Source organism: Crinia signifera, chromosome 3 (genome assembly GCF_055691185.1).
Source record: "Crinia signifera chromosome 3, ASM5569118v1, whole genome shotgun sequence".
NCBI classification, from domain to species: Eukaryota; Metazoa; Chordata; class Amphibia; order Anura; family Myobatrachidae; genus Crinia; species Crinia signifera.
The window spans coordinates 77149084-77173690 of NC_139219.1; the positions used below are offsets into that span (position 1 = coordinate 77149084).

The 24607-nt window shown below is 44.9% G+C and overlaps 1 protein-coding gene across 5 annotated transcripts; it reads right to left on the reverse strand.

Annotated features, from left to right (window-relative positions):
* Nucleotides 1-626: 626 nt before the first annotated feature.
* RDH13 (retinol dehydrogenase 13) lies at nt 627-12556 on the reverse strand. Of its 5 annotated transcripts, XM_083176057.1 has the most exons (8): nt 11593-12556; nt 11288-11385; nt 8785-8903; nt 8238-8393; nt 6855-6959; nt 5944-6156; nt 5229-5330; nt 627-970 (listed from the first exon to the last, which is right to left on the reverse strand). In XM_083176057.1, the coding sequence occupies exons 4-8, from the start codon at nt 8377-8379 to the stop codon at nt 744-746; spliced, it is 789 nt and encodes a 262-aa protein (XP_083032183.1). In that variant the 5' UTR covers nt 8380-8393; nt 8785-8903; nt 11288-11385; nt 11593-12556; the 3' UTR covers nt 627-743. The 5 variants fall into 5 exon arrangements, with proteins under 5 accessions (XP_083032183.1, XP_083032184.1, XP_083032181.1 ...); XM_083176058.1 differs by lacking the exon at nt 11593-12556 and having other exon boundaries at nt 11278-11507; XM_083176055.1 differs by lacking the exons at nt 11288-11385; nt 11593-12556 and adding an exon at nt 10518-10644.
* Nucleotides 12557-24607: the final 12051 nt, after the last annotated feature.

The following is a 24607-nucleotide window of genomic DNA, read 5'->3' on the forward strand; positions in this document are numbered from 1 at the left end:
CCTATCTTACACTTAAATACAGATCCTGACGTGGGGGGATCCTCCACAAGAAATCTCTCGTCGCCTACAGCCTGTTTTGCTAGACCCCCAGGTAGTGACACTGACTATCCCAAGGTACAGAGGTTTTATCTGCAGCCTCCCTCATCCCTCCCACCCTTGGGATTTTTAACCATTCCCTTGCTGAGCCTAGTGAAGGTCCCTAGATCTTTCCCATAAAGAATTTGTCCCTGCTTTGAAGTAGATCTTATACATTCCTCAAGTGATAAGAGGTCATTTAGTGCAGGGCCAGAGCCACTTTGGCCGGTTGGCTGGACACTATTGCTCTCCCCCCCAATCTGGTTTATGAGGGGTCTCAGATCTTATCTTACATCCTAACTCCAGAGGAGTCCACAGATGGCTACACTCCCTGGGTCACCAATAGTCCACACACATAATACATGACATGTTCTGATCTCCCACATAATAATCACAGGCGGCATGATTTTACCAAACATACCAGACATACATTGCTTGCACAGATAATCATAACAGGAGGCATACGTTAATTTGATCGATCACCTGCTCTGATCGTTACAGTCAGTAAGATGAATGATACCCTATTGTAGAACAGAGGGAACTGGAACAGCTGCAAATAAAACATTTTATTACTAAACTAAACTAAACATGACAACATTTAACACAATGATCTGGGCTCAGGACCTTCACTGAAGGTAATTTGTGTCTGATATTCTAATCAAATATGATTAAGATTTTATTTCTTGCAATGCTTCATCAAGATGCACAAGTTTGGCACTTTCATCCCAAAGCTTCTTTGCAGTCTCGTCATCCAAAGCGTGCTTGGCTGGCTCTTTCTCTTTCAATGCATTGAAGTATTTCCCAGATGTCCCCTGGATATCCTCTGCCACGGCCAGATAGACACTTGACTGTGCAGCTTGCTTTGGTGTTTTTATTAAGAACCAAAACATAGGACCTGAAATACATTTTACATTTGCTTAGTACCCTTAATCTCTTTTTCTCTGGGAATCTGTCAGACAGCAACAATTATTACATGACCCCAACAAGTTACCGCAGATGGCTGTCAGAAGTGCAAAGCAACATGTAGTTGCCACTCCAGGCTTAGATGGTCATGACCCACAGTTTGAGAACCGCTGGACAATCTGTGCAATTAGGGGAATTGGTGTCGACCCTTTACTGTTCAATCATCTAGTCACGTGTCTCCTTTTGGGAAGCAATGCCTTTTTGGTGGGGAGGTGCTTACCTGTTTGCTAGGCTGTAAATATACGCAGTCTAGCGGACAGGTAGGCAGACTTTGTTTGATATAAACACAACCAATTAATTTTTTTTTGCAAATTTCTTGCATTTCAAGATAAATGCCTACAATGTGTAGACCAACAGCAATCCCAGTAACTTCCTTCCAGGTCACTTCTGGCACGCGTTAACACATTCAAGGTGACAATTTCCAACATCTTTCAACCACCATTTTGATACCATCCAGTCTGAATTTAATTTTAAATTACAATACAGGAAATAACTAACACATCCCATCCTGAATCCTGATGTGCAAGTTTGAAGAATTTTGAATAGGAGAATGAAGCTGTGAAACAAATGGCTTCGCCAGTCAACTAATTTAGAAGTCTCCAAGTCGAGAGCCAAGCAAAATTGGGGTGTGCTCTACTTATACCCTTTCACACAGCTTTTGACTGGGGATATTGCTGGGGCAACCAGGCTTCTAGCTTGGTGTGAAATAATTACCCAGGGTCTGTGCCCCAGGAATTCAACCTGGGTCGCTACAAGGTCAAATCCAGGACCAACCTGGGTAGTCCGTGCGGAAGCAAAAAAAAAAAGCAGTGATCAGGGAGAAATGATAAAGTGGCTAGTACTTAATCACCTTCCAATCAGCTCCTAACTGTTAAGTTACAGACTGGGTTTAAAAAGGGAGCTGATTGGCCATTGATAAAGTAGTAGCCACTTTATTACTTCACCTCCCTGATCACTGCTTCATACATCTACCCCTCTGTTTCAAGCTACTGTTATACCAATATTGGGTACTTGTTTAGTTTCACGGCGGCAGTATGGCTGCCGTGAACTTCCGGCTGCTGCGCTCACTAAACTATCAAAAATAAGGTAAATGAACTCTATGCCAATGAAGATAGTTCATACCCCTACTATCCACGTTGGCATAGAGGTAATTTTAGATAGCGTGGCGAGCGCAGTGAGCCACCGAGCCTGCAGCGTGGGCGAGCGAAGCGAGCCCCGCAAGGGGACTCAGACGCACGGCCGCTGCCGCCGTGAAACTAAACAAGTACCCAAAATTGAATAATTATACTTTGACCTGGGATTTTCCCGGGTGTTTAGTGTGAATGGGGTACTATAATTTGAGATGGGATATTATTGTTTGGGAAATGGGTTTTACATGAACAAAACAAACAAGTGAACAGACACAACAGAAACAGACTGGCACAGAAGAAGCAGATAACGTAAATAAAACACCTGGCGCCAACTAATTACTTCACACAATTCTGATTCCTTCAAAGAGGAGGTTACTCAGCCCTCTAGAACAGGGCTGGGCAACACTGGCCCTCCAGATGTTGATGAACTACACATCCCAGCATGCCTTGCATCAGTTTCAACATGGCCACATAGAAAAACTAATGCAAAGCATCCTGGGATGTGTAGTTCATCAACATCTGGAGGGCCGGTGTTGCCCAGCCCTGCTCTAGAATAAACATAATATAAAACAAAAAATCGCTGGCAATCGATAAAATAATAACCAATTAAAAAAAATATTTTTATTCTCTCATATATACTTTTAAAATACATCTCTTCATTATACCAGCCAGAAAAAAAAAATTACCCTAATATGAATCATACCCTAAATATTCTTCACTTTTGGGATATGCAGTTTATCACAATGCACTATAACAGATTATTGCTTTTATAGATCTATGCAAAACCGCTATATTGGCGAAATCCACAATCCTTTAAATAGACAAAGTGCAAAGATTCCAATTAATTAGTATAAGCAAAGTTTTTTCACCCAAAATATGTACTGATTCTAAGTATATATGTCTTGAAAAGTATAATTTAGATAAGCAAAGAGAATAAAATTATTTTTAATTGGAAGCTATAGATTACGAGTGCTTTCTTTTGATTTATATTTTCTTAAGGTGTATACACATTGTGGGTTATTCTAATTTCTTCGGTCCCCCGTGCAAACCGATCTTTTGCATCTGCGCATGTGCAGACGCAGGGTGCGAGCGGGCACGGCGAACTACATGTTCGCCATCCAGCTCGCACCTAGCAGGACGGGCAGGGGGCGTGGGTCAGAGGTCGGAGGCATAGCTCATGGGAACACCCAGCGTTTCATGGGCGTTGCCATGAAAATGCTGGGTGTTTCCATGCAAATCGCCTGGTGATGCGGTTGCAGGGGGGCACGCAGCTGACGTCAGCGGATGTCAGCTGCCCGCCTGCTTCCCACACGGGGCGCTCACAGATCAGAGACACCATAGAGATGTCTCTGAGCTGCGAGTGCTGGAGAAATCTTCCGATGATCCCCGAACATCGAATGATCTCTCCCCTGCAACCAAGGTTGTGAACGGATGATTATGCAAATCATCCATTCGCAGTCCTGTGGGGGATCATGGGTACGAGGGGGGCAGCCGGCATTTAGAATAAGGTCCATTATACGATACACCATTCACAATATGCACAATAGCAATATCATTAACGATATATTGTGTATATCATCTAGTGCAGGGGTCCTCAAACTATTTTGCTCTGGGATCCCATTAGACGAGAAAAATAATTACGGGACCTCAGCAAGTTACTGCAGAAGGTCATCACGTCACATGTGTAGTCAGCAGACCGCACATACATGGCAGCATTGTGGAGGCACAAAATTATGGGAGGAGTCTAAAATAACTGACAATTCAACAGATTTGTCAGACTCCTTGAATCACTGACTGAAATCAGAAAAGTCATCAGCCTGATGGTCAGCAACATGGAGTCACGGCCCAATGCTGAGAAGGTCGGGGCCACTTTGGGGTCAGGACCCAAAGTTTGAGAACCGTTGATCTAGTGTGTACTATATCCTCCATTGTCTGAACATGCAGTCAAATTTTGACTATATTATCAAAGACAGCATGTTCATCGGGGTCATCATGAATGACATCATTGAAAGATTTCGTTCAGTGTGTATGCATTACATCCGTCAACTGGAGATCTGCTGTATATCTCTTTCAAGGAGGAACACTAATATCATAATTTATTTATATGGCACACAGGGGGGCTGCAGCACCTTACAAAGTATGCAAACAGAAACAGTACGGAAAAAAAGTGACTTAAGTCTGTAGCGGCTCCTACCTCATTGGAGGAGGGGGGCTGCCGCTGACAGTGATGCGGTCCACGCTTGACCTGACTCGGTCGCGGGACCGGCTAATGGTTAGTAGTAGCTTCTTTGGTACTGCGCATGTGCTGGCCCCCAGCATCTATGCGCTGTATGGTCCCGTGCCAGTACACTTCAGATGACAGGTACCAGGACTGGTGTATGCGCAGAACAGGCCCATAGAGGCATCCTGGAGGGAGGGAACACCTCTCAACGGGACTGCCTTGAGTGACTGGCAAGTCGGATTTCCAATAGGAAGTCACTGCCAGTCACAGTGAAGCGAGTGCAGTCTCACAGACTGCATCTGGCTTCACACGATGGCAGATTTTACCTGAGGGCAGCTGCAGTCCTGCAGCCCATAGGAAAAAAACGCCACTGCTCACAGTACAAAACATTGCAGCACATGGACAAGGTTTAGAAGCATTGCTGCATCAGCAGTCATAGTAGCCAAGCAGCAGAACCCAAGGAATTGTTGCCACTGTAGGCAATGGATTAGAGATGGTGGTATAAGTGAATGAAAATCACAAGAGGGAAAAGGACCCTGCTCCTGAGAGTTTACAGTTTAAAAGATGAGGACATGAGTGACACAGAAGGGAGATATATGCAAGGAGAATGGAGCAAAGGTTTAAGTCAAGACGAGAGCTGGAATGCTTTTATAAGCCTTTATCTTGAGGGCCCATTTAAATTATTTTGGAGATGTGAAGAGGTCTAGAGATATGAATGAGTCTGATTGGAAGAGTTACAGTGGTAGGGAGCACAGGCAAACTCTTGGAGGCACAAGTGAGAGGAAGCAATCAGTTGGGAGGAGAGACAGCATCTAACAAAACCCATACATTTATCTTACCTAATACAGTGCTGGAAAATGTAGACTTGTGCATTCCTGTGTGCCTGCCCAGCTCAGTATCTGCGACTCCTGGGTGAAGGGAGTTGGCCGTGACTGCTGTTCCTATATATATATATATATAGAAAGATTATTTAAGCATACAAGGAAACACACAAAGATGGGAGCCTTGCATTTCAGTTCGCCCCCTCCCACTAGTGGCAAGCTGCAATAGGCGAAAAATAGACTTCACGTCGTGCCAATCAGTTTAGTCTGGTTTAGCTGCTACATCCTACCATAATGAGCGAGAATGGACAGGAATCGCAGCAGGCGTCTGGTAATAGGATTGCTGGCAATAAGTTAGATACGTTGTGCACTTGTGCCACTCGTCCCTGCCCCTTAAAGCCACCCCGTTTGTGAAGAACAATGGTCTAGGCCTCTTGACAGCTTAAAGACAATTACTACTTGGGCACCGCTAACTAAGCTACCTTAAAAAACTTCCATGTCCCATAAGCAGATATGCGGAATACATCTTGATATGATCAAATGAGGAATGCCCCACTGTTCCTCCATTACCTCTAATGTGTCATCTCTTTCCTGTACAGACATTTAGACCACCTAAATCAGCACATTAAAGAGTTCTTGTATTGCAATTGTCTTTGCGTCACTCTCTCTATGGAACCTGAGGTAACTGCTGCAGTACACTACAAAGTTATGACGTTTCTAGTTATGCACTCACCTTGCAGCCTATTAGCCAATTCGTTTGTAAACAGAATATTGGCGAGCTTGCTCTGACAGTAAGCTGCTTTTGTGTTATATTTCTTCTTTTCCCAATTTAAATCCTCAAAGTCAATCTCTCCTGCTAGGTGAGCCAAGGACGATACATTAATAATACGGGACTGGCCAGAGTTCTTCATCTTATCCAGCAGCAGGTTAGTTAGCAGGAAGTGGCCTGCGGAGAGGAGAGGAATGAAAGCTGCATGGTAAATCATTAGGGACCACTTTTGTTATTGCTGGTCATTTTAATTTTGTCAGACGATAATGAAAAAAAATGAAATGCATTCTAAAAATAAGAAGAAACATTATACATAATAAAAACAACAGAAATGCTTCTTAATATAAAAATAGTTACTCCAATGTCAGAGAAATGCTAAGTGTTATTGATTTTTAAGTATTTGTTTTCTAGATGCTTTTCCAAACTTTTTTCCACTGACGTCTATTATGTATAATATATAATCACTATATATAAATATATTTATTATCTCTCGACAAAGAAAAGTAAAATGTTTCTCTATGCTTATGGAACTTCACTGTAGGAACACATATTTGGGGCAGATGATATCCTTGTTATAACTCGTTATGACTTATGAATCTTAAGTGGTGATCCAGCCAATCAGCACCTGTCGTTTTTCAAACACTTGACTGTTAAGAGCTGAATGGTTGGAGCACCATTTAAGATTCATGTCATAACGGGTTAAGTGGCGCTCCAGCCAATCAGCTCCTAATGGTCAAGTGTTTGAAAAATAATAGGAGCTCATTGGCTGGAGCACCACTTAAGATTTATAAGTCATAATGTGTGATTAAATGAATATCGCTTGTTAAATCTGACACTTTATAGAAGCCCACTCAAATACATTTGCATAGGCTTACCCAGGTGGTTAACTCCAAATTGCATTTCGAACCCATCTTCAGTTTTCCAGTGGGGGCACCTCATTACTGCAGCATTGTTTAGGAGAATGTCTATGCGTTCCTCCTCTAGAAAAAGAAACAAGGGACATTAAAAAAAAAAGGTACTTGTGTACTATCAAGGCTCATATCTCATCCCATCTCATTGCATCTCATTGCATACCATAAAGGGGCCCATACACGCTGCGATTATCACATGCATTTTGTACTTTTAAAGTACAAAACGCATCGCATGTGTGATAATCGCAATCTGCAGGCAGTACTTTTTGCGCTTTATTGCATCGCATCAGTGCAGGAGTACATGCGATGCGATGTCCATTAGTACATATTAACTTTTTTTAAAAAGTGGCTAAAATCGCATCCACAAAGTACAGTACATCGCATTGCATCCCCCTACAAGTGCCAAAATGCACAGCACACATATCGGTGTGTGTATGGGCACCTTAAGGCTTAAGATGGTATGCAATGAGATGAGATGTGCTGCGATGGGACCCGATCTTATACAAATTAAAATTGTATACCATTGTATATGGCATACGATGAGATGAGATTTTAAATTGTATAAGCACACTAATGGGTGCTTTCAAGGTCAATTGGACCCCCTATAAGATTTTAAATTGTATAAGCAACCTAATGGGTGCTTACAATGTTAAATGCACCCCCACTATCAACGCCAACCCGAAGCGTGGCGAGCGCAGCGAGCCCGCGAGGGGCGGTGGTACGCGTCCTCCGACCTTTTCATACCCCCACTATCCATGTCGGTGTGGCGTTATTTTATATAGTGTGGCGAGCGCAGCGAGCCACCGAGCCCGAAGCGTGGCGAGCGCAGCGAGCCCCGCGAGGGGAAGCGTAATACATGTAAAGTATTACGCGTCCGCTCGCCACGCTTCGGGCTCGGTGGCTCACTGTGCTCGCCACACTATATAAAGTCAACTCCACGCCGACATGGATAGCGGGGGTTTGAAAAGGTCCGAGGACGCGTACCGCTGCGCTCGCCACGCTTCGGGTTGGCGTTGATAGTGGGGGTGGCGTGGGGGTGCATTTAACATTGTAAGCACCCATTGGGGTGCTTATACAATTAAAAATCTTATAGGGGGGCCAATTGACCTTGAAAGCACCCATTAGTGTGCTTATACAATTTAAAATCTCATCTCATCTCATCGTATGCCATATACAATGGTATACAATTTTAAATTGTATAAGATCCCATAAGATGGAAATCGTGGGAGCCGTGATAATACACAAGTACCAAAAAAAATATCATAAGTCAAAGGTTGGTTCACAATGTCATTATGAAACGATGCATGCATTTTGCCTGTACAAAAATCAAAGTGGTTAAAATGTTACCTTGTAGTATGTTTTTTGCAAATTCTTTGATGGATTTAGTAGATGCTAAATCCAGATGTTTAGCAAACACAGAATGATTTAAGGTTTTTCCACGGATTTCTTTTGCTGCACTTTCACACTTTCCCATGTCCCGGCATGCCATAATTATTCTCCCACCTGGAAGTTATCACAAAACAGATCATTTGTAATTGTATGTGTGCTGCACGTTTCCTAAGCATGTGGACAAATTATTGGGCAAATCACTGGGCCCTAGAAGAAATCCTATAAATCTTATTCCACTTGTATTGCAGAATACAATTTGAACAAAATTACTTGGCATTTAAAGATTGTATTAAAAACAGGTTTACTTTTTACAATTGAATTGAATGCAAATCATCAATGATCAACAACCTGTCTGGGAATTGCCAAAAAAACATGATAGAAGTGCCCCAAGCTCACCAATCCCAAAAACTTTTTGGTTGGGAAACCACCAATCAAGGACTCCCAGCCGTCAAGAGAATGGGGAATTGCCCTGATTCTCCCTTGTTAAGGTTACACTGTTTCTTACCTCTTTTTGCGAGCTCCAAAGCAGTTTCTTTTCCAATGCCTGTATTAGCACCAGTTACTATTACGGTCTTTCCCACTATTGTTGCTTTGCTTGGACAGAGACCACCACCTGTATAGTCTCTAAGAAAATGAGATGATGCATATTTCACTAAACAATGCTTAGCACTGAATTCGAACAAAACTATATACAAAAAAATAAACGTAATAAAAGGTTAGGCTAGTCTAGAACAGACAGATTTTAAATCCTTTATTTCGATTTTCAGATAAACTGCTTTAGTAGGAGCTAATCGCAGCAAAGTAGACTGGGCATGATTCAGACCTGACCACTCATCTGCAAATTTGCAGATGACTGCGGTGCTCAGACATAGTGAAAGCCCGCCCTGTGTAAATCTGTAAGTGAATTTGAAAAATGTTGTCGTACATCCAAACTCATGTTTTTTCCAGTCTGCACAAATGTGAGAAAGTATGACCCTTCCACAAATCTGCGACAGTAACAGGCTGATCGAGCCTGGCACTGATGTCACACACTCTCCCTTAAAACGCTTGGGCACACCTGCCTTTTTTTATGATACTCCCATAACATGGATGGTTACCACCCACAAACACCAACTTCCTATTTGTCAAAAGCAAAGGCATTGCAATGAGATCCTATCACTATTTTGGCTCTCGCGTGTGTGCCACAATCCATACGCTGGCTCAGTTATTAGATATGTGAACGGATTGCAATAAATTCTGAATCGTGCCCAATATGTGCAATGTGCAGACTTCAGATTAAAACAAAAAAAAGATTAGTATGAGCAGAACAATCAAAATGATTTTGAAGAAGTCTAAGGTAACATTTTATTTTAAAAGTTCTAAAATATATTAGGGGGAGTACGGCTGGTGTAATGGTTAGCATTACTACCTCACAGCACTTAGGTCATAGGTTAGATTCCCACCATTGCCCTGTGAACATGTGTGTGTGTGTGTGTACATTTGGTAGGGAATATAGATTGTAAGCGCCATTCGGGCAGGGAACTGATGTGAATGTTCGAGTATTCTCTATAAAGCACTGCAGAATATATGTGCGCTACAGTATATAAGAAACTGTAAATAAATATATATATTGGTCCCTTACATACATTCTCCAGACTCAATAACGTGGCTTAAACTAGCTTATTACGGTTAGAATAATTTTGACAACAATTAATTCAGGTGAGATAATAATAACATCAGAGGATGCAGAATCAGCTTTATACAGAGTGGATGCTTCACATGCAAATCATACAGTACAAAGACCAATACTGACTTTAAAATGATCGATCCCCCTACTACTGTTCCGACCATGGAAACGCCTAGCACATACTTATTCATTGCGCCAAACTAATCTGACAGCTATATACTTATAACGTGAGCAGTAGCAGCAGGCAGAGGTCAGGACAGCAGCTGCACGTTACAGGAAGAGGCACTTCCTGGTATAGAAGTCAAACTACGGGAGCTCAATAGGCTCAGTTCCTCTGCGTTGTAATTGACTACTGTAGTGTAAAGCTCACGAGTCACTTTCCCAGCTGTAATGATTGCATGATTGTTTTGTCCACAGCGTTTTTATGCACTTGCTTATTCACTACTGGGCAAAACATGCTGAGTATAAGGAAGTTGGGGGTATAAACCCAGCAAACAACAGCAGCAATGTAGGCAGAGCCACCTGTGATATAATGACTAATTTGAGAGACATCGAGGTAGCTAATGGCATACCTCCTAAAATGACCCTCTCCAGGAGGGATACATTGTTCTTCGCCTGGACCTCCCTCGTGATTTATGAGCGCTCTCATCTGTGGTACTGTAAAGCACCTTTCTTATCAATTAACCTGTTCAACACAGGTGGTGGCAATCATTCATTAAGAGTTAAGTCCAGGAGAGGGTCATGCTGGGGAAGTAGCTAATGCTGCAGCCTGCAGGCAATGTGATCGTTGTAGTATTATCTGCGTGTCTGCTGCCCTCATTTACCAAGGACCTTATTCTGGTTCACAGGCAGCGCTGCAAAATTTTGCAGCACTGCGTGTCATTGAAACACCACCCGCCACTCATCCAGCCACCTCCCTCGAAAGCCGTTCCCACACGGCTGCGAATGGATGTTCTGCAAAAACATCCAATCGCAGCCTTTGGTGGGCGGACCAAATCATTCGATGCTCACCGACCATTGAATTATGTGGAACGAGCACGCAAAACTAAGTCACTCTCAGGTGCCTTCGTTTTGTGTGTTCTCTGTACAGGAGCAGGGCAGGCAGCTGATATCCAGTGATGTCAGCTGCCTGCCCCTGGCAGCTGCATCACTGCCTGATTTCCAGGTTAATGCCACCTGTTTTTATGGGAACACCCATGAAAACAGTGGGCGTTCCCATTCTCTCATACCCCAGACTGCCGCCCGCACTGTTATATGTGAGCGCCCGGCGAATAATCTATTCCCGCGGATGCTTGCACACAGCAGCTGCACATGTGCATAAATGACAATTACCATTACTTACCAGCAGCGGCGGCGCGGCAGCTCCCTCCTTCATGGACAGTCGGTAGCGCACACTGCACAGTGCAGCCTGCAGAGTAAGTGGGGGTTTTTTTCACTGCGCTGGAAATGGGGAAAAAAAGCAGCTCAATAATAAATGGATAAATAGACTTTTGGGGATGAGCGCTAATTATAGTAAAAAGAATAAGTGTAAGAGGCAAAGAAAAGATAAGAAGTATAGAAAAACACCTGAAAAAATAAAAATAATGTTTACAGCTCCTCTGAGCAAATGTGGATTGTCCGTGGAGTGTGTTATCTAACTGTCCCTACCTCTATTGCCGGGATGGAGCGTGGCGGGTTAGGAGGTCCGTGCGCTGCTGCTGGTGGATGCGCCGCACGTCCTTCCCTTTCCTCCGAGAGCTCCGGTGCCAGGACTGTGTGTGGAGCGTTGGAGAGATGTGCATGCTCAGGTAGATGGAATTGCCGCACGCTTCTTCTCTGCTCCCGTCAGTTCGAGCGGTCACCTAGTCACGGCAGTTGTTACTTCAGCTCTGATGTAGCGGAGCTTCTTTCTTGAGGTGGGGAACACACTGGGGGGTCCACGGGTAGCCTCTTCTACGCGTTTCGAGCCTTTGGGCTCTTTTTCAAGAATGGCTAAGTTCTGGTCCAGTTACGTTTTTTATTTGGAAAATTTCTCAAAAACTTTATTTGTAAAAACAGGATATGGACAATAAAAGCCTGCAGAGTGCTAAGCCCCTCTGTATCCTAGGCTCTGCGCAGTTCAGCACATTTTTTTTCTTACCTGCATGCATAGATATGTAATTGTGAAGCTCTACTGACACCTTGTGGCAGTTTCAGTCAGTCCTATATTGCAATGTGCCCTCTACTGAGCACAGGGATCAGGGAACTTTTTTACCTTTCACCCCAAAATATATTTATATATGCCGACGTTACCCCTTTGATTTGAAAGAAGGAAATCACATAATTGTAATACACACTGTACCCCCAGAAATGTATGATATATCCTGCTGGTACGGTACACAGCCTGGCAGCAATTGATGATGATGATTACCATGTATGGCTGTGTGGTACAAAATTTGTACCACACAGCAGTGCAGACTGCGCGCTGCTGAGATGGTGCAGCAACTAGTCGACTCTACTGTAGAAGCGGGCGGACTTGGAGGCAGGGCCCAGGGCATCACGCAGGGAAGCATGTTAATTCGGGTCCCCCTCCCGGCACCCCGGAAAGGGGGATGACCCACCCGTAAAGGGGGGGGTGTGTCGCGGGTCAAATGATGCAAATTGAGCCGTTTTAGCCTTGCACACCCAGAGGCGTAGCGAGGGCGGTGCCGGCGGAGCACACGCTCCGGGCGCAGCGGCAGGATGATTGCATGGCGCCGGAGCTGTGCTGTGGCACCGCCAGCTCGCTCGCCAGCCAGCTCCCCCGCCCACCCGCTTCTCCACCCGTCCGCCCGCCAGCTAGCTTCTCCACCCGCCCGCCCGCCAGCTAGCTTCCCCACTCCCCGTCCGCTGCTGCCATGTAAAATTCACGGGTCCCGCTGGACCGCTAGCCAATGGGCGCTTGCGGTCCAGCAGCCAATCAACTGATGGCTGCTGGACCGCGAGCGCCTATTGGCTAGCGGTCCAGCGGGAGATATGAATTTTACGTAGCCACATCTCTCTCAGCGCAGAGAGCCGTGAGCGGGCGGCAGTGTGCACACTGGCAGGGGGGAGGGGAGGGGTGCACACACACACACACACACACACACTGTCTCTGTCAGCACAGGCAGGGGGGGCGCCTGGCTGTAACTATGGTGTACTCCCACCCTCCACCCACCCTTCTGCACTCACCCTCCTAACCACATAACCCACCCACCCTGCTGCACCCACAAACCCACCCTAATGCAGCCACCCACCCACCCTACTGCAGCCACCCACCCACCCTGCTGCATCCTACTGCAGCCACCCACCCACCCTGCTGCATCCTACTGCAGCCACCCACCCACCCTGCTGCACCCACAAACCCACCCTACTGCAGCCACCCACCCACCCTGCTGCATCCTACTGCAGCCACCCACCCTGCTGCATCCTACTGCACTCACCCACCCACCCTGCTGCATCCTACTGCACTCACCCACCCACCCTGCTGCATCCCACTGCACCCGCCCACCCTGCTGCACCCTACTGCCCCCTTGGCATCGAGCATGAAGCCCCTTGGCATCGAGCATGAAGCCCCTTGGCATTGAGCATGAAGCCCCTGGCATTGAGGTAAGTGGCACTTATGTGTCAAATGTGTAATCGGCATTATGGTGTGTTGAATGTAATGGGCATTACGGTGTGTTATATAGTATGTAATGGGCATTACGGTGTTATATAGTATGTAATGGGCATTGCGGAGTGTTTTATAGTATGTAATGGGCATTATGGTGGGTTATATAGTATGTAATGGGCATTACGGTGTGTTATATAGTATGTAATGGGCATTGCGGAGTGATATATAGTATGTCATGGGCATTACGGTGTGTTATATAGTATGTCATGGGCATTGCCGAGTGTTATATAGTATGTCATGGGCATTGCGGAGTGTTATTTAGTATGTCATGGGCATTGCGGAGTGTTATTTAGTATGTCATGGGCATTGCGGAGTGTTATATAGTATGTCATGGGCATTGCGGAGTGTTATATAGTATGTCATGGGCATTATGGTGTGTTATATAGTATGTCATGGGCATTACGGTGTGTTATATAGTATGTAATGGGCATTACAGTGTGTTATATAGTATGTTATGGGGATTACGGTGTTATATAGTATGTCATGGGCATTACGGTGTGTTATATAGTATGTAATGGGCATTACAGTGTGTTATATAGTATGTTATGGGGATTACGGTGTTATATAGTATGTTATGGGGATTGCGGAATGTTATATAGTATGCAATAGGCATCATGTGTGGGCTTATGTGTAATTGGAATTACAGAGTTCACTAAAATGTCCAATGGGCATTACGGTGTGTGGTATAATGTTGATCCCTGCCCACTTTTCACTGTGCAGGAGCCTCACCTACTACAAATTGGGGGGGCGCGAAACATGCCTTTGCTCCGGGCGCCGTGGCACCTAGCTACACCACTGTGCACACCGCATGCTTTAAAAATGGCATTGCCCGTCGGGGCATGGCTAAAACGGCATGATCGCTCTGGCCACGCCCCCCAAATAAGTAGACACTCATGTGGCTCGCCCCTCCCGCCCCTGAGCTGGCTGTCAGAAAGTAGGCCGGTAAGTATGGCTTGATACACTGCCTTGCATCAGGTCCTTGTCAACTACAATACTGTAACATATAAAGCCGGGCATGTTGAAATTCTATATGCAATGAAATGAAATTCCTGGGGTTAATGTATGGTCACGCTGCCAAGACACAACTGGGCATGCATATAGAGACAGTGCATCATTGCTTATAGCCTTTGCTGCATGCTGTATTTGAGCTCCTGGAATCCGCCATAGGAGGAAGCTCTGTATGAATGAAAGCATCTAATACTACAAATCTGAAAGAAAAAAATGTTGCTGAACACGAAGGTGCTGGATTCCCCGCAAAGCAGTCTGGGAAATGAAGTTCACTAACTCTGCATTGACAAAGCGGGGACAATAAAGATGTATACAAACAGGAAGTCAGATGACCGGAAGTGACGTTACGAGTCTGAGTACCGCTAAGAGTTTTGGGACTTGTAGTTGCACCATATGTATAGTGACTTCTATAATGATAAGTAGAAATGGGAGTAGGATGGAGGAAGAGGAGTAGTGTATGGTGGGAACAGCATGGAAAAATAATAACGGGAGTAGGATGGAGGAAGAGGAGTAGTACATTGCAGGAACAGCATGGAGCGGGAGTAGGATGGAGCATGGAAACAAAGGAGTAGCGTGGTGGGAACAATTTGGTGAAGTTATAATGATAGTAGGAGGGAGTATGGAGGAAGAGGAGTAGTGCATGGCAGAACAGCATAGAGAAGTAATAGCGGGAGTAGGATGGAGCATGGAAACATGGGAGTAGCGTGGTGGGAACAATTTGGTGAAGTTATAATGTTATTAGGATGGAGTATGGTGGGAACAGCATGGGAGTAGGATGGAGGAAGAGGAGTAGTGCATTGCAGGACCTGCATGGAGAAGTAATAGCGGATGTAGTAGGATGGAGCATGTAAAAAAAAGGAGCAGCGTGGTGGGAACAATTTGGTGAAGTTATAGTGGGAGTAGGATGGAGGATAGAGGAAGAGGAGTAGTGCATGGCTGGAACAGCATGGATAAGTAGAAGTGGGAGTAGTAAGGAGTATGGAGGAACAGTAAAGTATAGTGAGAACAGCTTGGAGAAGTAGTAATGGAAGTAGGATGGAGGAAGAGGAGTAGTGCATGGTGGGAACAGCATGAAGAAGTACTAGTGGGAGTAGGATGGAGGAAGAGGAGTAGTGCATGGTGGGAACAGCATTAGGAAGTAACAGTGAGAGTAGGATGTGATCTGTTTGCATGAAATCAGTGTGTGTGTGTGTGTGTGTGTGTGTGTGTGTGTGTGTGTGTGTGTGTGTGTGTGTGTATAAAAGGCCAGTGAGTTTCTGGTGTCCTGAAAGACCCTTGCATCTTTCATCCAGTGTTGCATTGACGTGTCTGGATTCTGAGTCATGTGGAAAGCAAAAGAATTGTCAAAGGATCTGCAGGAAAAGGTAATTAAACTGTATAAAACAGGAAAGGGATATAAAAAGATATCCAAGCAATTGAGAATGCCAATCAGCAGTGTTGAAACGCTAATTAAGAAGTGGAAAATAAGGGAATCTGTGGAAACCAAATCACGTTCAGGTATACCAAAAACAATTTCAGCCACAACTGCCAGGAAAATTGTTTGGGATTCAAAGAAAAATCCACAAATAACTTCAGCTGAAATACAGGAGTGTGGTGTGGTTGTTTCAAGATGCACAATAAGGAGGCATTTGAAGAAAAATGGGCTGCATGGCCAAGTTACCAGAAGAAAACCATTACTACACAAATTCCACAAAGCATCCCGCTTACAATACTCCAAACAGCACAGAGACAAGCCTCAAAACTTCTGGAACAAAGTCATTTGGAGTGATGAGACCAAAATTGAACTTTTTGGCCACAACCATAAACGTTAAATTTGGAGAGCAGTCAACAAGGCCTATGATGAAACTGTGAAACACCGAGGTGGATCGCTGATGTTTTGGGGATGTGTGAGCTACAAGGGCACTGGAAACTTGGTCCAAATTTATGGCAAAATGAATGCAGCATGTTATTAGAAAATACTGGAGGAAAATTTGCAATCATCAGCCCAGAAGCTGCGCATGGGACGTACTTGGACGTTCCAACATGACAATGATCCAAAACACAAAGCCAAGTCGACCTGTCATTGGCTACAGCAGAATAAAGTGAAGGTTCTGGAGTGGTCATCTCAGTCTCCTGACCTCAATATCATTAAGCCACTCTGGGGAGATCTGAAGCGTGCAATTCATGCAAGACAGCCCAAGAATTTACAGGAACTGCAGGCTTTTTGCCAAGAAGAATGGGCAGCTTTACCATCTGAGAAAATAAAGAGCCTCATCCACAGCTACCACAAAAGCCTTCAAGCTGTCATTGATGTTAAAGGGGGCAATACATGGTATTAAGAACTGGGGTATGTAAACTTTTGATCAGGGTCATTTGAGTAGTTTCTGTTGTCATTATGATTTAAAAATAGTAAACACAGTTGTTTGACAATAAATGGCTTCACCCAACCACTAACCATGAGGAATAGAAAAGTTTGTGAGTTATCATTCATATTCTCTGACAAATGTCTAGAAAATCACGAATTCTACTAGGGCATGTAAACTTATGAGCACAACTGTATTAAACATACAGTATAAATAAGCCTTGCATTTCTCTCTTGCTGTGCGATCAAATTCCAGCCTAGCAAATCTTTCTTCCGGAGATTCCAAGAGTGAAATCTCTTGTGCTGAATCTCCCGTTATGTATCTCTGGCACACATCTCTGCGTATGTAGGGCCCTTAACACAGCAAAGGACTGAAGCATGTGCTTTATTCAGCAATTGCCAGGGAGGGGGCTCATTCAGCACATTATATGCTGAGCAGGCAGCATAGCTATGCAAGAAAAAAAATACTTACCAACTCCGGAGTCCATCATTGCGGAGGGGCGGCGGTCTCCGGCGGTGTGACGTCATCGGCTCAGCGGCAGTGTCTGGCGATGTTCAGTGTCGGCGGCGGTGTCCGGCATCCTCAGGTGCGTGCAGCTGTGGTGTCATGCGGGCGGCGTCCAGCGGGGCTTCAGTTGCTCAGAACAGCCCTGCTCATCTGCCCGCGGCCACACATGTGGGAGATGAGCAGGAGCTTTCTGAGCGACTGCTCTGAATTGTACAGCCCGTCCGTTCTGAATCTTGGAGAGATTCAGAATGGCGGGTGCGCGCATTTAAATCGCTGTGTGGGCTATATACACAGCGATTTACATGCATTTTCAGGCATTTTCTGAGCGATTTAGTAAAATCGCTCAGAAAATGCCTGATAATTGTGCTGTGTGTGGGGCCCTTTAGCTCTGGCATCAGAATGAGCTGTACGATTACGCTCCCGTCTTGCATTTCTCTCTTACTCTTCTGCAGCACTGGCAACAGCATGAGCTGTGCGATCACGTTCCAGTCCACTGTCCGAGAAGATTGTTTACTTGCTGCTAACATTTTATTCCTTGTGGTATTGTTTTATATCCACCATATGCACGCTCGTATTTAAAATTTTATGATTTTCGTTTTAAAAAAAAACTCCCAGCAGCTACCGATAGAGATAAAGAGAGGTGGAGGGGGAAGCGAGAGGGGAAGAGAAAGAGAGAGAGAGAGAGAGAGAGAGAGAGAGAGAGAGAGAGAGAGAGAAGAAGAAGAGAAAGGGAAGAGGGTGTCAAAGATAGAAAGCGAGGGTGGGTGAGAGGGTGTCAGAAAGAGAGAAAGAGAAAGAGAGAGGGATGTCAGGGAAAGGGAGAGAAAGATGGGATAGCGAAAGAGCATCAGGGATAGAGGGGATGAATGAGAGAGGGGGTGTCAGGAAGAGAAAGAGGAGCAAGAGTGAGAGAGTCCCATGGATAGAGAGAGAGTGTTAGGGAAAGGAAGAGAAAGAGGGTAGAATGATACACCGCCAGGATATAGAGAGGGATGTGTGGGATTAAGAGAGGGGGTGTCAGGAAGAGAGAGAAGAGTGAGAGAGAAAGAGGGTCTCAGAAAGAGTGGAGGAAGCGTGGAGGAATGAGAAAGGGGAGAGAATCAGGGATGGAGAGAGAGGAGTGAGCAAGAGAGAGAGAGAAAGAGTGTGTCAGGGATATGGGGCTGGTAGAGAGAGATATGGGTATGTCAGGACAAGGGAGTGGCAGAAAGATAGAGAGAGATGGTGTCAGGGAGAAAGAGATAGTGATCTGGAGGCAAATTTCTCCAACCCCAACAGGAGCCAGATCCCACAGCAGAGAGCACTGATTGCAGCAGTGAGACAGGTTTCACATGGCACCCAAACAGACAGAGTGCTGCTCTCCATCCTCTATGTCACCAGCAGGAGGGTGACACTGCACCAACGTTCATGAGTCATAGCTTCCTGCCTTAGTGGGAGGCTATAGATGGCAACAGACCAGAGACAATGGAGGACAGGTGTCCCGTTAATGCTATGAGCCCAGCGGCTCTCTTATACTGTATACTACATACATACATACATACATACATACATACATACATACATACATACATACATACATGGCTTTATACATACACAAATATATACACTACATCCTTACTCTACTGCCGTAGATACACTGCTTCTGTCATTTACTGTATACACATAAATATACATGAAGTCATCCATCCATCCATCCATACACTGCCTCTCTCATCCATCCATCCATTGACTACCTCTCTCATACATACCTATATAAATACATACATACAATTATACACTGCATCCACATTACATACATATATCCATCCCTCTCTCCCCCCAGCCATGGCACACCGTGATAACTAACACTTTTTCAGAGAGTGGCTACAGGCAGCTACTATTCCTGGTGTTACACTACCACAACAACAAAGAGCAATTTACCACTGGTTGGTGTGGGGGGATTATTACTCCCAGCATTTATAGGCTTCAACCAGCAGGCTCAATCTTTCACTGCTAGATATTGGTGATATACAATAAGTGTATAACCAATATAGTGTATATCACCAATATCTAGCAGTGAAAGATTTAGCCTGCTGGTTGAAGCCTATAAATCAGAAACGTTAAACAGCTACACAAATGGTCATTTGTATAAAGGCAGTAACAATACGCCACCTCTGGAACTAAAACATTTAGAGGGATATTTGCAAATGTGCACCACAAATAGGGCATAGAATAAAACCTCTGCTCCTAGACAACTGTGGAGACGCAGTTGTGAGACAGCAAAGCAGCATACACTGACAACTACAGTGACTGCCAAATAACAAAGAATATAAAATAAAGACCATTTGACACTATACAAGAAATATTGCTGAAATACGCTAAAATAAAAAATAAAAATATATATAAAGGCAACACGCAGGCTCTGACCCTATAGAATCAATATAATCACCGCATAAGAACAGAGAAGCTACGACACAAATTACATACACATATTGAAGGGCGGACAGTGGAAGGTGAGAACTATTGAAAGAGAGCTGGCATCGGATTAAAAGTGGAACATAACTGTGTCCAAAAATCATAAATAAGTTGCCTTGAAGATAAAAGGGCAACATTGTAGCAGAATACTGTCCATATAGCAGCAATAGACAACTGTGAACAAGAGTAGGAACAGACAGTTACAACATCAAAGACAGAACCAAATAAATACATACAAAGTGATAGGGAGAGCAGGCACTAGGAGTTAACCTAACATAGACACAAAAGAGCATCCACATCCCGATTCTTTTAACCACTTTTTCTAAACTTTATTGTTCTAATAAGAAAGTGTAATTAATACACCTCTTTTTTAATTATTGTGTACATTAAAAGTTAAATTTTAAGTGAATAAATATCAGTTGGACGCCCAATATAGATATCTGTAGTGTGCACCCATTTTTTTCTCCCCTTTTCTCGTCTCATATACTGGGTTTAAAAAATGACAGTTATGAGCTGATTGGATGGTGATAAAGTACCAGTCACATCATCGCTTCACTGGGCTTAATAAATCTGCCCCACGGTGTCACGCTTTGTGGTGAAGCCCGTGCAAGCCCCACTTCCATAATGGCGCATGCACCGTCCCCATTTTCACAAAGCACAAGCAGGAATGATAACCTGGAAGATGTGTGGGGCAGCAGGGGGCACAATTAAAAAATGAGAGCCTTCTGCTGAATGTGAATGGGTAGTCAAGTCTGATATCATTAAATGCTTAGATTTTATTACTAGGGACACTGCTGATGTTGGTGCAGGGGAAAACCTTTCTGAAACAGCCCAGTCAATAAGAAAAATAAATCCCTTTGGGTTCTTTTCTAATAAATGGCTAAATCTAATTACAATGCTGGGAATGGAGAGTGGACGCATTGGTTGAGGGGAACAGCCATGCAATCAGTGTTCACAGATCACAATAATTTAGAATAACTTCAAAGACGTTGCATACCGATTTATAATGAAGTTCCAATTAATACACGTTATACAGACCTTATTGCTTTTAGCTGCTCTAACAGCAAACATTTAATCTCAGGTATTGTGGGACTATTATCCTCATTTAATGGACAGACTGAGAGAGTAAATGAGCAGAAAATAATCTTTACCCTGTGCAGAGTTGACAAAAAAAACCCTCTTGAGCAAATCTGCCGCAGCGGGCTGTCCCGGAAAATTTCTGGGCATACCACTAATATGGAATAGGTGCACGCCAGTGCACCACTGGGGCACCACCTCTAGAGCCCACCCATCACTCCCCCCAGCCCCCCATCACCTCTGCTCCAGTGATCGTACGCCAGAGCTCCCCTGACCCCCGCTTCCCCAGCCGCCAGCCATCATGCAATAGTTTACAGCAGTGACGTAGGCGACAGGCTCTGGGATTTTCTGGGCGGCTCGGGGGGACTCGGGAGCGCTCAGGAATTCCGGCACCCCGTGTCCTTCCGAGCTGCCACAAACATCCCCGAGCCTGCTGCCACTGTTGTGACTGGCGGCTGGGGCAGCGGCGGCAGGGGAGCTCAGCCTCCAGTGTACAAACGCCAGAGCAAGGATTAGGTGGGGCTGGGGGGGGGGGAGGGGCTCCTACGATCTGTAGTGGGTTTTGCTGGGGCAGGACAAACCTGCCCTGGTAGGTTTGTCCTGCCCCAGCAAAACCCACCACTCAAGGGGTTAATATTCTTGGGCAAAATGTAATAGCCAGTGAGATGCACACTGCTTGGGAATTCATGTGAGTCTGCCCATATTTTTAAAGTGGCAATAATCCACAAGGCAAAACTGACCCGGTTTTGCCTTTTAAATGACTGGCACTTTAAAAATACAAAATCCGTGCAGTATCTCTTTCCTGCAGATGGTCGGCCATCACTGAAATGTTGGGAAGACCAAGTGTGCATACCCAGTTGCAAAAGCTCAAATGTCCTGTTTGCCTCCTGCAGGCTAAAGCTTAACCTACAAAAAGCCACGTTTGTGGGGCCAAATTAGGTCTGGGCCCACGCCGGTGCCGCCAGGTCTTAGGTAGGACAAGACTGCTCACAGACATTTGAGATGCTGCAAGATTGGGAGGTGATACGGGCACACTCAGTCTTCTTATACGTGAGGATAGGACCCGCGGGTGCAACAACGCACAGCTGTTACCTTGGAGTAAATACTAAACCCAAAAGCTGAAAGTGCAACAATGCACAGGTGGAAAGAAATACCAAAGGACTAATCTTTACCAGCACAGGGATAGACTACCTCTAACCCTGGAGAGAAGCTAACCTTCATCTGCTGGTAACCAAAAAAAAGGCAGAGGATGTAATAAATAGGAATATAAAGACAAAACTTGCAGGGTAATATCCCCTGACTTATCTGGAAGAAGATGCTGCAGACACAGCCAGGGAGACACTGAGGCTGGAAACAAAGAAGCTGGACACAACTACAAGCTGGGACCGGGAACATGCTGAAACAGGGATGCCAAGTGACAAAATTCTGATGACAGAGGGCATTAGCACATTTTCCAGCAGGCAGAGTGTACACACTGGGCGATGTAATGATTGATATAACTTATACCAAAATGAGCAATATTGCTCAATATATTGCTCAATATATTGCCCAGTGTGTACGGACCAACCAGGCACAAGAAGTTTTCATTAATGAAACTTTGCTCAGCTCAGTGCACAGCAGAACTTTACTTACAGATCTCGCTGCTTCTGTTGCTTCTTCAATAAACTGACCTCTCCACTGGGGCTTCCCACCTTGCTGCTGAGAAACGTTTCCTGTTGGGTCTATCTACCCAACAAGCAGGCTCCACCAGCAGCAGCTCTCATGTAGTGCAGGTAATACCCCTGAGCTCTCGCCAGACACGCTGCAATACTCTGCCCGCCCGGAACGATACGCTACACATACTCCCCCCCCCCCCCCCGCTGTGTGCGCCCAGCATGCTACACTTACTGCTTTCTCTCTCCGTCTGGCCTGCTACACATACCCCCCTCCCCCGCACAGTATTCTCGCCATACTACCTCCAACCTCCCGGAGCGCTGCTCTCACTGCGCAACATGAAAAATAAAGACATTAACTACAGAAGGGTGCAGGAGATAGCTAGCTGGTCTTTGGGGCCCCCCAAGCCCCCGGGCCTCATAGCAGCTGCATCCCCTGCACCCTCTGTAGTTACGCCACTGGTGTGTGGCATATAGTGTAAGGGGCATTATGGTGTGTGGCGTATAGTGCATGGTGCATTATGGTGTGTGGCGTATAGTGTAAGGGGCATTACGGTGTGGTATATAGTGTAAGGGTCATTACGGTGTATGATGTATAGTGTAAGGGGCATTACGGTGTGTGACATATAGTGTAAGGGGCATTACAGTGTGATGTATTGTGTAGTGTAAGGAGCATTACAGTGTTTGTCATATAGTATAAGGGGCGTTATGGTGTGTGGCATATAGTGTAAGGGGCATTACAGTGTGATGTATTGTGTAGTGTAAGGAGCATTACAGTGTTTGTCATATAGTATAAGGGGCGTTATGGTGTGTGGCATATAGTGTAAGGGATAATACAGTGTGTGGCGTATAGTGTAAGGGGCATGATGGGGAGGCCTGAAACTATTTTGGCTTGGGGGAGCAAAATTTATAGTTGTGCCACTGTCAATCCCCAGAAGCAGCAACCCACAGCTGAAGCTCCCTGTCCGTGATCCATCAAGCGGACTCCTAGTCCCAAAGGAAGTAAAACTGCATATTCAAGGCTCCTCTGAGCCTTCAGAAAATGGTCATAGTATGGAACTCCGACAAGTACTGCAACAGTAACTATAAATTACTAATTATTTGTTTACTTCATGAAGATACTGGTTTTTAACTTTTGCATCCTTACCTAAGCTACTAACATGAGAATTAACCTTGGTGCTGCTATATATATTAACAGACTATGCTTTTACTAATTGCTGGGACGCCAGCTTTATCATTCATTTTTAGAGTACTCTACTATTTATTATATATATTTTTTTAATTATGTGTATATAAAGGTAAAATGAGTGGAAATAAGTAGACCTTAATATTATATCTAGGTGTTAATTTCAGCCCTGTGACCTCCATCTATTTATCTGCTTTAAAAATACAAACTCAAGAATTCCTAAACAGCTATTACATTTTTCCTCTTTTTCATTGAGTATCTTACAACCAACCCATTTGTTTCAGCCTTTTTCTATACCTAATTTATGACTTGAGTATGCTGTTTGATGCCTGACTACATATAGTAGTTTACACTCACTTGCTGCCATGTTCTCCGGGAATGCCATTGTCTACTGTGCCACAGAAGGAATTGGGCCAACATGGAGTCTGCACATGGGCCCCCTCATCTCTTAACCCCTTCAGTGGTGTTTTTTTTTTAGGGAGCTGTTCATACTCCCACTATCCACGTCGGCATGGAGTTGATTTTAGTAAGTGTGAGCGAGCCACCAAGCCCAAAGCGTGGCGAGGCCACGCGTAAAACGAGCCCAAAGCGTGGCAAGTGCAGTGAGCCCCGCGCTGGGGGGGGGGGGGGGGGGGTGTTTGGTATGCAGATTAATTGATGTTCATTCCATGTCCCCTCGCTTACGTGTCCGCTCGCCATGCTTCAGGCTCGGTGGCTCGCTGCGCTCGCCTCACTTTATAAAAGCAACTCCACGCCAACGTGGATAGTGGGGGGTATGAACTGGTCA

Excerpts from the sequence above, each read along its gene's own strand:
- RDH13 (XM_083176055.1), bottom strand. The coding sequence starts at position 10,594 with ATGAGAGCGCTCATAAATCACGAGGGAGGTCCAGGCGAAGAACAATGT. Across the intron at positions 8,394-8,784 it reads TTTGGAGCTCGCAAAAAGAG|GTGGGAGAATAATTATGGCA; the intron begins GTAAGAAACAGT and ends GATAACTTCCAG. Across the intron at positions 6,960-8,237 it reads TGCAAAAAACATACTACAAG|AGGAGGAACGCATAGACATT; the intron begins GTAACATTTTAA and ends TTCTTTTTCTAG.